The 14,425-nt window shown below is 45.0% G+C and overlaps 1 protein-coding gene across 1 annotated transcript; it reads right to left on the bottom strand.

Annotated features, from left to right (window-relative positions):
- Positions 1-1,086: 1,086 nt before the first annotated feature.
- LOC307116584 (uncharacterized protein) lies at positions 1,087-10,904 on the bottom strand. The gene is made up of 3 exons (XM_079800679.1): positions 10,610-10,904; positions 9,610-9,736; positions 1,087-4,554 (listed from the first exon to the last, which is right to left on the bottom strand). The coding sequence occupies exons 1-3, from the start codon at positions 10,640-10,642 to the stop codon at positions 3,137-3,139; spliced, it is 1,578 nt and encodes a 525-aa protein (XP_079656805.1). The 5' UTR covers positions 10,643-10,904; the 3' UTR covers positions 1,087-3,136.
- Between the last annotated feature and the right edge of the window lie 3,521 nt (positions 10,905-14,425).

Here is a 14,425-nt window from a genome sequence, read left to right as displayed (position 1 = left end):
AGAATAGAAGTTACTTTCAAGGCTACCCCTCCTCCCTGCTGTTATCACACCTCAAGGATAATTCCCACCAAAGAGTCTCTAGTTAGTAGAAAGTTTCCTTCCCTCCCGCCCATCAAACAAGCCTGTTTTGAACTCTGCATTCTGTAAACTTTACTAATTTTCTTTCATCTCTGACACTTCTATTATAAAAAAGAAAAGGGGTGAACAGCAATATTAAAATATTTCTCCTAATTAATTTTCTTTCAATGTGCATGAATTCATGCACTGGGCCTCTAATTTTTAGATAAAGAATGATTGATCAAACAAAATATTCTCTAGGACAGCAGTTACCAACCTTTCAGTCCTCACAGACCACCAGTGGTCCATGGACCACCAGTTGGCGACCACTGTCCTAGGATGTGGTGCTTGAAAATACCTCACACACTGGAGGAAAAATGCCAAAAGGTACAACCAGTTTATTTTAAAGGGACAGCTTATTGATTTTTAAAATATATATTTATTGATTTCAGAAAGGAAGGCAGAGATAGAAGCAACAATGGTGAGAGAGAATCATTGACTGGCTGTCTCCTGCACATGCCACACTGGGGTTTGAGCCAGCAACTCCAGAATGTACCCTGACCTGGAATCGACCCATGAACACCTGGTTCAAGGTCAAAGCTCAATGACTGAGCCATGCCAGATGGGCAATTTTATTAATTTTTGGAGAGAGGAGAGGGGTGAGGGAGAGAAACACAATGTAAGAGTGCGACATAGACCAGCCACTTCCTGCACTCCCCATTCCAGGAAGCTAACCCACGACCCAGGGACACGCCAAGCAATTCAACTGGCAACCCTTCTGTACATGGGATCACACCGAACCAACTGCACCACAATATGCATGATGATATATTCAGTTTAGACCACAATGTGCTAATCTTTGTAGATTGAAACATTCAAATACTCAACAACTCAGATTATGCACTCAATTTTTGACAAAGGTAAATAAAACATATCTACATAAAGAATTATATAGAAATATTGATACCAACTTTATTAGAAATAACCAAATATTCATAAAAATGGATAAGCTATTGGTGATATATTCAAAGGTAAGAATATTTATCAGAAAAAATGGGTTACTAATATATCTTTAATGAAACTCCAAGTATTTATGAAACATAAATTAAAGCAGTAAAATACTTAGAAAAAGCAAAGTACTCTATTCAAATGGAATGTAAATCCACGGTTATTAGGAAATCTGTGAAGAACAGGGGCAGATTATAAGAGGTCATGATGCAATTACATAGTGACAGATATGGTCAGCATTATGACTGTAATGATGGTTTCAGTTTCATGCACACAAGAAAATTTACAAAATACTATACTAAACATGTATTTTACTCATTATAGCTTTCAAAAATGTTTCAAGATTTAAAAATGCGTAAATTCAAATATATTGGAAAAATACGTTTGGCAAATCTATATTCAATCCACCACCTTATGCCCTCTGGGCGAGAATATCACCTCAGTGACAGAAAATGTAACAAGCAATGAAGAACTTTCACCCAAACCAATAAGAATGCTGGCTGAATCACACAAGCCACATCCCTAAACCACAGACACCCTTTGCCTTTGTCTTTGTTTTTCTGCCAGAGCACCAATGGCTCTGAGGTGAATATCTGAGAGGATACAGGAAGCCACAAAACCTCTTGATTATGTTCAATGACAACGACTGTGTCCATAGAAGACAAACATGCCTGCAGATCCTCACATCTGTGTACACACCGCTCCTGTAGCCTTTATCTCAGAAACGTTTCTGGCCCTAACCGGTTTGGCTCAGTGGAAAGAGCGTCGTCCTGCAGACTCCAAGGGTCCCAGGTTTGATTCTGGTTGTTGGGGCATGTACCTCGGTTGCGGGCACATCCCCAGTAGGGGGTGTGCAGAGGCAGCTGATCGATGTTTCTAACTCTATCCCTCTCCCTTCCGCTCTGTGAAAAATCAATAAAATACATTAAAAAAAAAAAGTTTCTGGATGCACGTTTAGATGAGAAAAATTCCATCTAATTGGCTGCAGTCCCCTGCAAAACTCATTAGGTCAGTGTTGTTGCAGTGAAAGGGTTTCCCCTAACACTGATGGTCCTCCACCAGTGACCATCGCCCATGGAATTGTAGGCATTAGCGCACATGGCCCTCTGGAAGTCCTGGAGAAGAGATTACCTTCCAGTGTATGGGCATCTCTTGAAAACAAGAAAAGATTCACGCTGCTGGAAAACATACTTGATGTTGTCACAGCCACCCCCTCTTTGGAGTGATCTCTGTGTCCCAAAGCACCCATCTGCACATGAGGACTACAGAGGCCACAGTGTTTCCTAGGAAAATATGGGCAGCAATGTCAATTTGGCAAACACTGCTGAGCTAATTTCTGCACCATATTGTTCCTTGAAAAGCAAAGAATATTTGAGACCCCATAAGAGTTTTTCACCTCATCATACTTGGGGAACCCAGACCTCCTTATAAGCTAACCCACAGACTAAATAGAACACCCAAGATTAAAGAAGCCTTAGGAAAAAGCCTTCATTATTTTACAAAGGAAAGAGACATGAGACTGGCAATTCTTGCATTGATGACTAATGCACTCAATAAACGGCATCTAGGGAAAGAGTGATTTTGAGAATGGCAGTCCCTCTGCAATTCTATGTTTTCTGGGCCAACACGAATCCGTCCTTCGTGCCAACTGGTGAGAAGGAAAACAATTAAGAACCAAGGGCTAAGGTATTCCTCATTTCTTCAACAAATTAGACAACAGAGTTAGCTTCCCTGGGCACATGAGGATGGTAAGTGATGCCATCTGTACAGGTGGTTCGGGTGAAATACCTTCAGCAACAGAAATGTGCAATGACATAGACCTGGCAAGACATCTCTGTATGTTAGAAAGTGCAACAGAGCTACATATGTTTCCAACATAAAAACAAGTAAACTCAACAGCAAAAATAGTTGTGAGGATGTCACATAATGTATGTGATTAAATGTATGAGGTATAATTCAGACTTCACGTATTTTCTTATACAATCGTTAAGACCTAATTAAGAACGACATTTCCTACACAGTTAAGAAATTTTTCACATTTGGATTCTTTTGTGCAGAGGTAATTTACAAATTAGGCTGAGAGATATCTCACATTAATTGCACTCAAAATGGCTTTTCCAGTGTGAGCTCTCTGATGATATTGAAGACCGTTGCTACTTGTAAAAGATTTCCCACATTCACTGTATTTATAATACTTTTCTCCTGTATGAACTCTCTGATGACTATGAAGGTGAGTGTTAGTGGTAAAAGATTTTCCACATTCAGGGCACTCATAAGGCCTTTCTCCAGTGTGAAAACTTTGATGATTACGGAGGCCACTGTTCCTGGTAAACGATTTCCCACATTCACTGCACTCATAAGGACTTTCTCCAGTGTGAAATCTCCGGTGAATGAGAAGGCTATCAATTCTTGTAAAAGATTTGCCACATTCACTGCATTTAAAAGGCTTTTCTCCAGTGTGAACTCTCTGATGACGACGAAGGCCAGTGCTCTTGGTAAAAGATTTCCCACATTCACTGCACTGATAAGGCCTTTCTCCAGTGTGAACTCTGTGATGATAATGGAGGCCATTGCTACTGGTAAAAGCTTTCCCACATTCACTACACTTATGAGGCCTTTCTCCAGTGTGCAAAACTTGATGATCACCTAGGCTGTTCCTACTGCTAAAAGCTTTTCCACATTCACTGCACTGATAAGGCCTTTCTCCAGTGTGAACTCTCTGATGACGACGAAGGTCAGTGCTACTGGTAAAAGATTTCCCACATTCACTGCATTCATAAGGCTTTTCTCCACTGTGAACTCTCTGATGATAACGGAGGCCATTTCTACTGGTAAAAGCTTTCCCACATTCACTACACTCATAAGGCTTTTCTCCACTGTAACCTCTCTGTTGATAATGAGAGCTAGAAAATTTGCTAAAATATTTTCCACATTGAGGGACCACAAAACGCTGACTTCCAGCATGGACACCCTTTTCCTGAATAAACGTGTGGGTGGAACTAATGTCTTTGTTACATTCTTTTCTGGTGTAATAACTTCTCCTTTGAAACATCATCCCACACGTTGAAATAGCATTTGGACTGTCCCTGGTCTGAGTAGCCTTTAGGTGGAGAGGTCCTGACCCGGTAAGGACACTCTGCCCAACCTCCCCGCACGTGAAACGATTCTGGGACACATTGAAATTGCAGCTGTTTGCAAGTGAGTTCCTGTCCACACCTGTATTGAAAGTCTCTCTCACGTGCTGTTGGTGAAATTGTGCACTGAAATAAAATCCTTGTGCACATGCCCCACACCTCAACAGTATCTGTCCGTGTTGTGTTCCCTCCCCCTCCAGCAAGTGTAAAATGTTTCCCAAGACGAGTTCACAGCTCTCACAGGGGTGGCTCTTCTGGGAAGACAAGGCTACCTTGGGATTCCTTGCCGGTTTCATTCTTACAGAAACCTTCTGTTCAGTAGGTTCCTCCACATTACCTGCTCCACAGCAGCAACCTGAAGAAAAGAAAACGCTGTTGAAGTACATGTTGACCTCATAAAAACAGAATATCTTCACACGTGTTTATCCATCATGACTGGATATGATTCCATTTAATGATTTTTAAGACAAGTGAGTTAGACTCTGAGGAAATGGCTGTTATACATAACGTGACCCCAAAGGTCAGTGGATGATGAACATCTCAGCAAGGGGGGACAGAAGCCCAGGACGAGACACAAAGAAGAGAGGTAGGATCTGCTAGTTGTTCCTTATAAATGGTTTCCTTTAAGACCTTTCATGTGTGTCTGTGTAGGATAATTTCAATGTGCTCAAACCCATAAAAATCAACTGTATTAGAGCACAAGATGTTCAGTGTCAATATAATAATACATGTGCAATCTCAGGCTCTGCAGGTATGGACCAACGTTGGACTGCAGGAAAGAGAGAAGCGTGAAAGAGGTAGAGGTGCAAAGTTTCGAGAGATTAGGTTATCTACAGGCGGGGAATCTGAATAGAATGATCATTATTAAAACTGAGTCCTTGGCAAAATGTCAATATTAAGCAAGAAGTAGTAGAATTGGGTGAGGAGTGAGCAATGGTAACAAAACACTGTAGAATAAAATGGATTCCTAGTTATGAATGTAACAAAGCCCAGGCGTTGAAAACCACCCCCACAGCTCTTCACCAAAGAAAGACCTCCTCTGAGTCCACCCCGTCATTAATAAAGTCATGTTTCTCCTGTGATGCACAAAGGATTCTGCCTCTTACATCCCACTTGAGCCATTTGATGGGATAAATGATGCAAATCTTTTTTTTTTAAGGTTATTTTATTTTCTTATACATGTTTTTATTGATTTCAAAAAGGAAGGGAGAGAGAAACATCAATGATAAGAATCATTGATTGGCTGCCTCATGCACGCCCCCTATAGAGGAGTGAGCCTGCAACCCGAGAATGTTGCCCATGACCAGAATCGAACCTGGAACCCTTGAGTCCACAGGCCAACGCTCTATCCACTGAGCCAAACCGGCTAGGGCAGTGGTTGGCAAACTCATTAGTCAACAGAGCCAAATATCAACAGTACAACAACTGAAATTTCTTTTGAGAGCCGAATTTTTTCAACTTAAACTATATAGGTAGGTACACTGTTATTAACTTAATTAGGGTATTCCTAATTTTGTGGAAGAGCCACATTCCAGAGGCCAAGGAGCCGCATGTGGCTTGCAAGCTGCAGTTTGCCGACCGGAGGCTAGGGCAATGCAAATCTTTTTGTAAAATATATTTTCATGATTTCAGAGAGGAAGGGAGAGGGAGAGAGAGAGAGAGAAACATCAATGATGATAGAGAATCGTTGATTGGCTGACTCCTGCATGCCCCCCACTAGGGAACGAGCCCACAACTTGAGCATATGCCCGGACCGTGAATCAAATCCGTGACCTTCTGGTTCACAGTTTGATGCTCAACCACTAAGCTAAGCTGGCCAGGCAATGATGCAAATTTTAAAAGAAATACTGAAAAGATGGATCGTCAGCACTATGGTAGGACAACAAAGCACAAATGAGATCACAGCAAAAAGATCTCTGAGAGTGACATCAGCAAGATGACAGAATCAAAGACAGAGAATCTTTCCCCATCCCAGAGTAAGTAGACAGATATTCATGAACAAAAATACCACCACAGAATATGGGAACAAGACTATAAAGAAGACAAACAGTAATATGGAACACCAAATAAAGAAGAACTAAATAGAAAGCATGACAGAAAACTGGGTGAACAAATGTATTTGAAGATACATATGGTAAAATAAAAGGGTGAGAGTTACTTCTAATAGCCACTGTGCTTCTGCTCTGTAGCCTGTTCTTCAAAAAACACTGGAAATTTTTGTTTTTAAAAACCACAGAATGCCCTGGGCAGTGTGGCTCAGTTTGCTGGAACATCGTTCTGTGTATCCAAGGGTCTTGGATTCGATTCCCAGTCAGGGTACATATCAGTATGCGGGTTCCTTTTCCAGTCATGGTGTGTCCGGAAGGCAGCCGATTGATGTTTCTCCCTCACACGGATGTTACTCTCTCTCTCTCCTTCCATCTCTCTTCCTCTCTATGTGAAAGGAATTTATATATATATAAAAGCCCAGTGACCGAATGGTGGAACCACCAGAACGACCAGTCGACCAGTCACTATGACGTGCACTGACCACCAGGGGGGCAGATGCTCAGCACAGGAGCTGCTCCCTGGTGGTCACTGCGCTCCCACAGCGGGAGCAGCCACTGCAGGCCCAGGACGAGGCCCAGTCTATGAACCTATCAAATACCTGAGAATCCAGACTCTGGCCTGTTCTCCCATGTAGGTCCTCTAGGCTGTGTTCTAGAAAGAGCACAGGGAGCTGGTATAGGTGGATGGCAAGAGGGGATGTGACTTGGACCCCCAAGGGAGGCTGTCCTGATAGCTGAGGATCCTGAAGCATGGCAGCTCTGAATATCCCCAATGATGTCACTGACCTGGCATTACACATCAAGGACATTAACCGAGTGGCTTTGGGGTGCAAAGCTCTCTGTCAGGTTCCTCCAGGACACAGAACATGCCTTTACCCACAACATTTCCCCAAAATATCAGCTCAGACTAATTTTCTCATTCAGAAGGTGCTCAGAGGGTGGGTCCACAGCCACTCAGCTGACCGGGATGAGCGGTCCTCCCACAGTGAGCCGATCCCCACAGGCTACGTCCCCAACCAGTGCATGCATGCGTGCACCAGGCCTCTAGTAATAAATTAGTACATAAGAATTTCAGGGTAGCCAAACACACAACAGCACTCAAAAAAGTCTAGAGACAAAGTAAATAAAAAGACAACCTACCAAAGCTTATGTATAACATTCAGAATATGTAAATCTAAGAGGACATTTTATAGGGATAAATGCCTACATTGTCACAAAAGATCTTAAATAACATAACCTGGCACCTCAGGAAACTAGAAACACAACAGGAAAGTAAAGCCAAAAGTTGCAAAGAAATGGGACAATAAAGATTAGAACAAACATGAATAAAAGGGAGACAAGACAAAAGAAAGGAACACCAAAAAGGTATATTTTTAAAAGATACAAAACTTTTCAAACCTTTAGCTACACTAAAAAACAAAACAAAAATGCAAACAAAAAAACAAACAAAAACCAAGCCTCAAATAAGTTAAAAAAGAAATGAAAGAAAAGATATTACACCTGTCACTATGAAGCCAATGCATCATAAGAGATGTTAACAGTTGACATGACCCTCCATAGAGAAATTTGTCAAGATCCCACTATGAGCTCCTGAAATTAATAAACAAATTCAGAACTATGGCCAGTGTCTCACTTAATGAGTGTGTGGTCCCTATGCACCAATGTTATAGGTTTGATTCCCCCATCAGGGCACATGCAGGGGAGAGCCAGTGAAGGAATAGATGTGTAGAACAGCAGATTGATGTTTCCCTCTCTCTATTTCTCTGTCTCCCTTCCTGTCTCTAAAATAAATAAATAAAGGATGGCCAGTATGGCTCAGTGATTGAGCATCTACCCATGAACTAGGAGGTCACAATTTAATTCCTTGCCAGGCTACCTTCAGAAGTGGCATGCTCAATCACCAGTTGGGTTCATGCAAGAGGCACGTCACCAGTGACTCTCATCATTTATGTTTCTCTCTCTCTCTCCTCTTCCTCCCTGAAATTAAACATACTGTACTGTATCTATCTATTGATGTAGTAAAAAATAAATAGTAATTTAAAGAATAAATAAATAGCCCTAGCCAGTGTGGCTCACTGATGAGAGTGCCGGGTTGTGCACTGGTAGGCCAGGGGTTCGATTCCCAGTACCTGGGTTGCAGGTCCGGTCCTGCTCTCATTAGGAGCACATGTGGGAGGCAACCAATCGATGTTTCTCTTTCTCTCTCAAAACACACACACACACAAAAAAAAATCAAGGTTTTTTCAGTATTCAGGTGAAGATAAAAAAAAAAAGGAATTCAGAAAAATTACGGGATGAAAAATAAACTTACAAACATTCGTTCCACGTCTACACACTAAGAATAAATTTTAAAAATATATATTTTATTAATTTTTTATAGAGAGGAAGGAAGGGGATAGAGAGCTAGAAACATCGATGAGAAAGGCAGCTCCGGCCAGAGCAAAGGCGGTGCTGGCAGCCAGGGGAAGGAAGGCCCATTCTTGCACGAATCTTCGTGCATCGGGCCTCTAGTACAGTTAATAAAAAGGATAAGGATGTAGAGACAATTCTTCAAAAAATAGGTACAGTGCTCGCTTCGGCAGCACATATACTAAAATTGGAACGATACAGAGAAGATTAGCATGGCCCTTGCGCAAGGATGACACGCAAATTCGTGAAGCGTTCCATATTAAAAAAAAAAATAGGTACAAATGACCAACAGGAATATAGAAAACTAGAGGCCCAGTGAACAAAAATCATGAATGGGGCAAGGGGTCCCTCAGCCAGACCTGCTCCCTCTCGCAATCAAGGACCGTTGGCTGCTAACTGCTCGCCTGCCTGCCTGATTGCCCCTAACCATTCTGCCTGCCTGCTTGATCGCCCTTAACATGTTAAGCATCATGTCAGTCACCGGTGAGTGACATTATACTTTCCCTCTGGAAGACAAAACAGGCCGGGCAGTTAAAGTGTTAACTGCTCGCCTGCCTGCCTGATCACCCCTAATAATCTCTGACTCAGCCCTGGTGGCTTTGTTTGGAAGGATGTCATTCCTCCAGAAGGTGATTTGGCTGTCCAGTCTAATGAGCATATTACACTTTTATTATTATAGATGCTTTCCTCACTAATCAAGGTAGAATCCCTTAGGCTTCATGCAACACTACCAAGTCCTTCCCTGTGAACGAAGTACAGCGAGGAGAACTGGGACTTCAGGAAAGAAGGGAGCAGCGGAAACAGACCCACCCTCCCCAGGACAGCAACTACCCAGGAAACTGGAAAATCAAGCAGAACCACAGTCTACATGGGAGGACACAGCACACCCTGGGAGATGGGGCATGGGAAATCCCAAAGCCAAGTCCAGGTCACTGTGAGAGTGAGGGTCTTACCCTGCGAGGATACAAGTTCAAAGTTCTCCAGCATCACATTCAGGTACAGCTGTCTCTGACCCTCATCAAGGAGGCTCCATTCCTCCCTGGAGAAGTACAGGGCAATGTCCTCCAAGGTCACGCCAACCTGTCAGAATGGAGACAATTGACACCACAGCTGTCTCTCTGAGAACCCCCACTCCTACTTACACACCTTCCCCCCCTCAACCTCCTCCAGGGCACCCGGTTAGTGTGGACACCAGGCCCTAATGCCAGTGCAGGCTGCTCTCTCATCACAGTCCCATTACTCACTGGGATTGCCCTCAGCAGAGCAGCTGGGTTGGGTGGGAAGGATTAGGGGAGGGGAGGGGAGAGAGCAATACCATTTAAGGTCTGGGCGATGCCTGCAGGGCCGCAGCCTTCCTGCTAAGCAATTCCACTGCAGTCTCCCAGATCATGCCTCCAAGACACAGCCAAGCCTGGGTTTATGCTTCGCCTTTCAGTCCCCACACCAGGTCCCGGGGTCCATCAGCTCACACTTCCTCCAGATGTGCACACCACTGGGTAACCTTTAACCTCTTCCCATCTTCAGTACCAGGTTCACTCCCTCAGCTCTGCCCCCTTCCTGCCCTAAGGCCACTGGATCTCGCTGGACTCACCCATGAACTTGGCACATGGCATGTAGAGAAGCTTGTCTCCCAGCCGGGTCCAGGACCACCCCCGGCCTCTGAGGGACCCCACAGCCGGGAAGGCCCCAATGAGGCTGTGACGTCCTCCCTGCAGCCTCTGATCTGTCCGCCAATCCTCACAGCCCACACCCTCAGGGAACCTCAGATGCCAGTCAGCCCTGTCCTCTCCGCCCTGCACTGGCTGTGCCTCAGAAGCCACAACGCTCCTCTCTCCCCTCCGCCTTCCTCACGGTCCTCCACGCGGACTGAGCTGCAGGACGTGACAGATGCCCGCACTCGGGCGGTCCTGTTCGGTGTGAGGAGGCGGTGAGGGTCCGGGGACAGGAACTCACCTCAGGGAAGCTCCTCAGCGCGGGCGCCGCCATTGCTCTCTGGGGGCCGAGCGGGGCGGGAGCGGCGGGAGCAGCAGCCGCCCAGGGAATGGCGGTGCCTGTCCGAGGCCCTGGTGTGGGTCCGAGCGGTGACTCCGAGCTTCAATCCCCAGTGTGAGCTGTGAGCGCCCTGCAGGCGCCCCCCATGGGCTGTGAGGCGGGGAACACCACGGGATTCTGTGACCAGGAGCTCCTGACAGCCAGGGACAAACCTGACAGAAGACAAAACCCACCCGGAGGACTAGTCCCGCCCACAGAAATGGACAAAGGAAAATGCCTTTTCTCAGCCTCCATTGGCTCAGCCTGGTGGCATTCCATACAGGGCCTTCTGGGTAATGTAGTTTCTAGGCTCCGAGGTCAGGATCCAGTATTTCTCTGCTGACTCCAGGAATGGATTAGGAGGCAAATAGCCCAAGAACACACCAAGTATACTCAGTGCCCTCCAGCGCATTCAGGGGAGGTGATGTCTAGGCTAAGTTTGTTTCTGGGGGACCTTCCTGGCTTCCCTTAGCTGCTGATTTTGCGTATCTTTCTCCAGGACCTGCTCTTCCTGAATGTTTCTTCATTCAGGACTTTTGGCTGTGTCTCCTTCAGGCCAACTGTAGCTGGGGGAGTTTGCTCCAGTCTCTAACTGGCTCTAACCTGCCTCCATTGAATCCATAACACAAAGTTAATGTCACAAAACAGGCTCTCATCATTTAGAGCATCTGCTTCTGATGCCATCGGAAGTGTCAGGTTTTTCTAGGTTGCAGTGTGGATAAGATGGACAAGAGACATTTTAAAAAAAATGCTCAAAGTCACTGATCATCAAGAGATGCCAATTAAAGCAACAATTAGGTATTACCCCACCACTGTCAGAATGGCTGCCTGAAACAAATCAACAAAGGACAAGTGCTGGGGAGTATGTGGAAAAAAGGAAACCCTAGTTCACTGCTGGTGGGAATGCAAACTGGTGCAGGCATGATGGAAATCAGTCTGGCCTTACCTCAAAAAATTTAGTATGGAACTGCCATTTGACCTAGTGATTATATTTCTTGGAATATATCGTAAGACACCTGAAACAATCAGATAAAATGTATGCACCCTTATGTTCATAGCAGCACAATTTACAATAGCAAAGATGTGGAAACAGCCCAAGTGTCCATCAATTCATGAGTGGATACAAAATTGTGATACAGCCCTGGCTGGTATTGCTCAGTGGATAGAGTATCGGCCTATGGACTGAGATGTCCCGGAATCAATTCTGGTCAAGTGCACATGCCTGGGTTGCGGGCTCGATTCCCACTGGGGGCATGCGGCAGGCAGCCGATCAATGATTCTTATCATTGCTGTTTCTCTCTATCTCTCCCTTTCTTCTTCTTCTCTGAAATCATTAAAAATAAAAAGCTGTGATACAGCCATAGCTGATTTGACTCTGTGGATAGAGCATCACCCTACAGACTGAAGGGTCCTAGGTTTGATTCAAGCCAAGGGCATATGCCCAGATTGCAGGCTTGATTTCCAGTAGGGAGTGTGCAGGAGGCAGCCAATCAATGATTATCTCCCATCATTGATGTTTCTCTCTCTCTCCATTTCGTTTCTTCTCTGAAATCAATAAAAAAATATTTTTTTCAAACCAGCGGAACATTTATACCATGAAATACTATGCAGCAGTAAAAAAGGAAGAATTTTTACCCTTTCACATGGCCAAGAGGGACCTGGAAAGCATCATACCAAGAGAAATATGTCAGTCAGAGAAAGACAGCATCACTTGATCTCACTCATATATGGAATCTAATTAACAAAATTGTGTGGATTCAGAGACATGAAAGCATGGAATGGAATGCAGAATCTCAGAGGGAAGCAATGGGAGGGGGAAAAAAAAAGAAAAAACAGCCGAAACCGGTTTGGCTCAGTGGATAACGCGTTGCCTGTGGACTGAAAGGTCCCAGGTTCGATTCCTATCAAGGCATGTACCTTGGTTGCGGGCACATCCCCGGTAGGGGGTGTGCAGTAGGCAGCTGGTCGATGTTTCTCTCCCATCGATGTTTCTAGCTCTCTATCCCTCTCCCTTCCTCTCTGTAGGAAATCAATAAAATATATTAAAGAAAAAGAAAAAACAGCCTCTAGAGAGCTACATACACACACACACACACACACACACACACACACACACACACACAACAAAGTCACCTGAGCCTTGAGCATTTCCTTCTGTTCTCTGAAAGCAACTAACTTTTAAGGACATCCCCTCATAGCTATATGTATACCAGCTGTACATATGGAAATGACTCAGAAAAACAGAGTAACTGGCCAAAATGGCAAACACCATCATCTGAAAGGCCACCTTCACCTACAGTCAGAAAATGTGGTGTGTGGAGAGACAGTTAGGGTAGATGGTCAGGAAAAGCAGAGTAAGGACCTCAGTTGTGGCCCAGTGTGCTGTGCACTGCGGTGACAGCTTATACTCAAAAGGAATCTGTTCCAACCCAAAGACCTAGGGTGCAGACACAGGAGACTGGGAGAGCAGTTTCAGAACCTGATCCGGGCTGCAGAGAAAAAATGGTGAGAGCCATTGTCTCATTCAGCCAGTAGGGATATATGGGACAGAAGCACATGGGCAGTGGGTCCTATGCATGAATAAGAGGTGAGCACCCATCCAACGAGACCAGGATCACTTCAGAATATTTGGTCCCCAAATTCATGTCCAATTGTATCCACTCCTGCAGGGTGAATGTCAGTGCCACATAGGAGCATCATGTGAAGGGTCAAATTGAGGCATGAAATTCATCACAGTGGATGGGATCACAGCATGACACCCAACGTGTGGGCACAGGTGTAGAGGCCCAGCCCTAATTACCGAGGTCTCCTGTGGGTCAAACTCTGTGCTGGGATCAAAGGGGAGGCAGACAAACAGCAGCTCACTCTGAAAGAAGGTTCCCCTGGAGAAACCACTGCAGCTGAGAAATGATGGCGTTTCCCTCAACATGGGGAGGCCCAGGGTAAGGGCTCTGAGATGTAAAGGGAATGGGAGGAAACACATAACTGCAACCATGGAAACAGGAGCTGCAGCTGAGCCACCCTGGTCCTCATGCTGCACCTGCTCCAGTGAGGGCTGCACATCAGTGATACTGTGTCTGATGATGAGAAAATAATGGTTAAAATCCAGCCCCTTGAATCTGACACTTGTCTGTGGTGTAAACTTGGGGAGCGGACTTCATTTTTCAGATACTGATTTTTTTTTCAGCAATTTGATATTAGTTTCCACATGTCTAGGTGGTTGTGAGAATGAAAAGAGAAAATGCTCAGAAATCCAATCCTGGAATCCTGGCAACAAGTACTCAGCTTGTTATTTTATTGATCTTGGGAGGCCAGAGTAAGCGCCATCAATTATCTGCATGTCACATTCAGCCAACTGAGATTCAGGGAGTTCCAGGGATTCTGCTGGAGATTCCCAGGTGGGGCACCACAATAAGACCGGAGTGCCCACAGCACCTGCCTCCCTGCAGCAGTCAGTGGCTTCTTGTAGGTCCCATTTCTTACCAAAATGCACCCAAAGACAAAGGTGCTTGTGGGCATTGGGAGAGAGAAGTGCCTGTCCTGGGAATGTCTCTGCAGGAGAGGCTGGAGTTGCCAGTGGACGGGGAGACACAGAGAAAAATCAATGCTCAGAGAGAATCATTGATCGGGTGCCTCCTGCATGCCACATACTGTGGATCTAGCCAGGCGCAGGCATAATCTCGGACAGTGAATGAAACCGTGACCTCCTGGTTCATACGTCCACATGGAACCACTGAG

Source organism: Cnephaeus nilssonii, assembly GCF_951640355.1.
Source record: "Cnephaeus nilssonii genome assembly, chromosome: 20".
In the NCBI taxonomy this organism is placed as follows: Eukaryota; Metazoa; Chordata; class Mammalia; order Chiroptera; family Vespertilionidae; genus Cnephaeus; species Cnephaeus nilssonii.
The sequence above is the reverse complement of the archived record's forward strand: the minus strand, read 5'-3'. Positions and strand labels throughout refer to the sequence as shown.

Excerpts from the sequence above, each read along its gene's own strand:
- LOC307116584 (XM_079800679.1), bottom strand. The coding sequence starts at position 10,642 with ATGGCGGCGCCCGCGCTGAGGAGCTTCCCTGAG. Across the intron at positions 9,737-10,609 it reads CGCTGAGGAGCTTCCCTGAG|GTTGGCGTGACCTTGGAGGA; the intron begins GTGAGTTCCTGT and ends CCATTCTGACAG. Across the intron at positions 4,555-9,609 it reads TGAACTTGTATCCTCGCAGG|GTTGCTGCTGTGGAGCAGGT; the intron begins GTAAGACCCTCA and ends TCTTTTCTTCAG.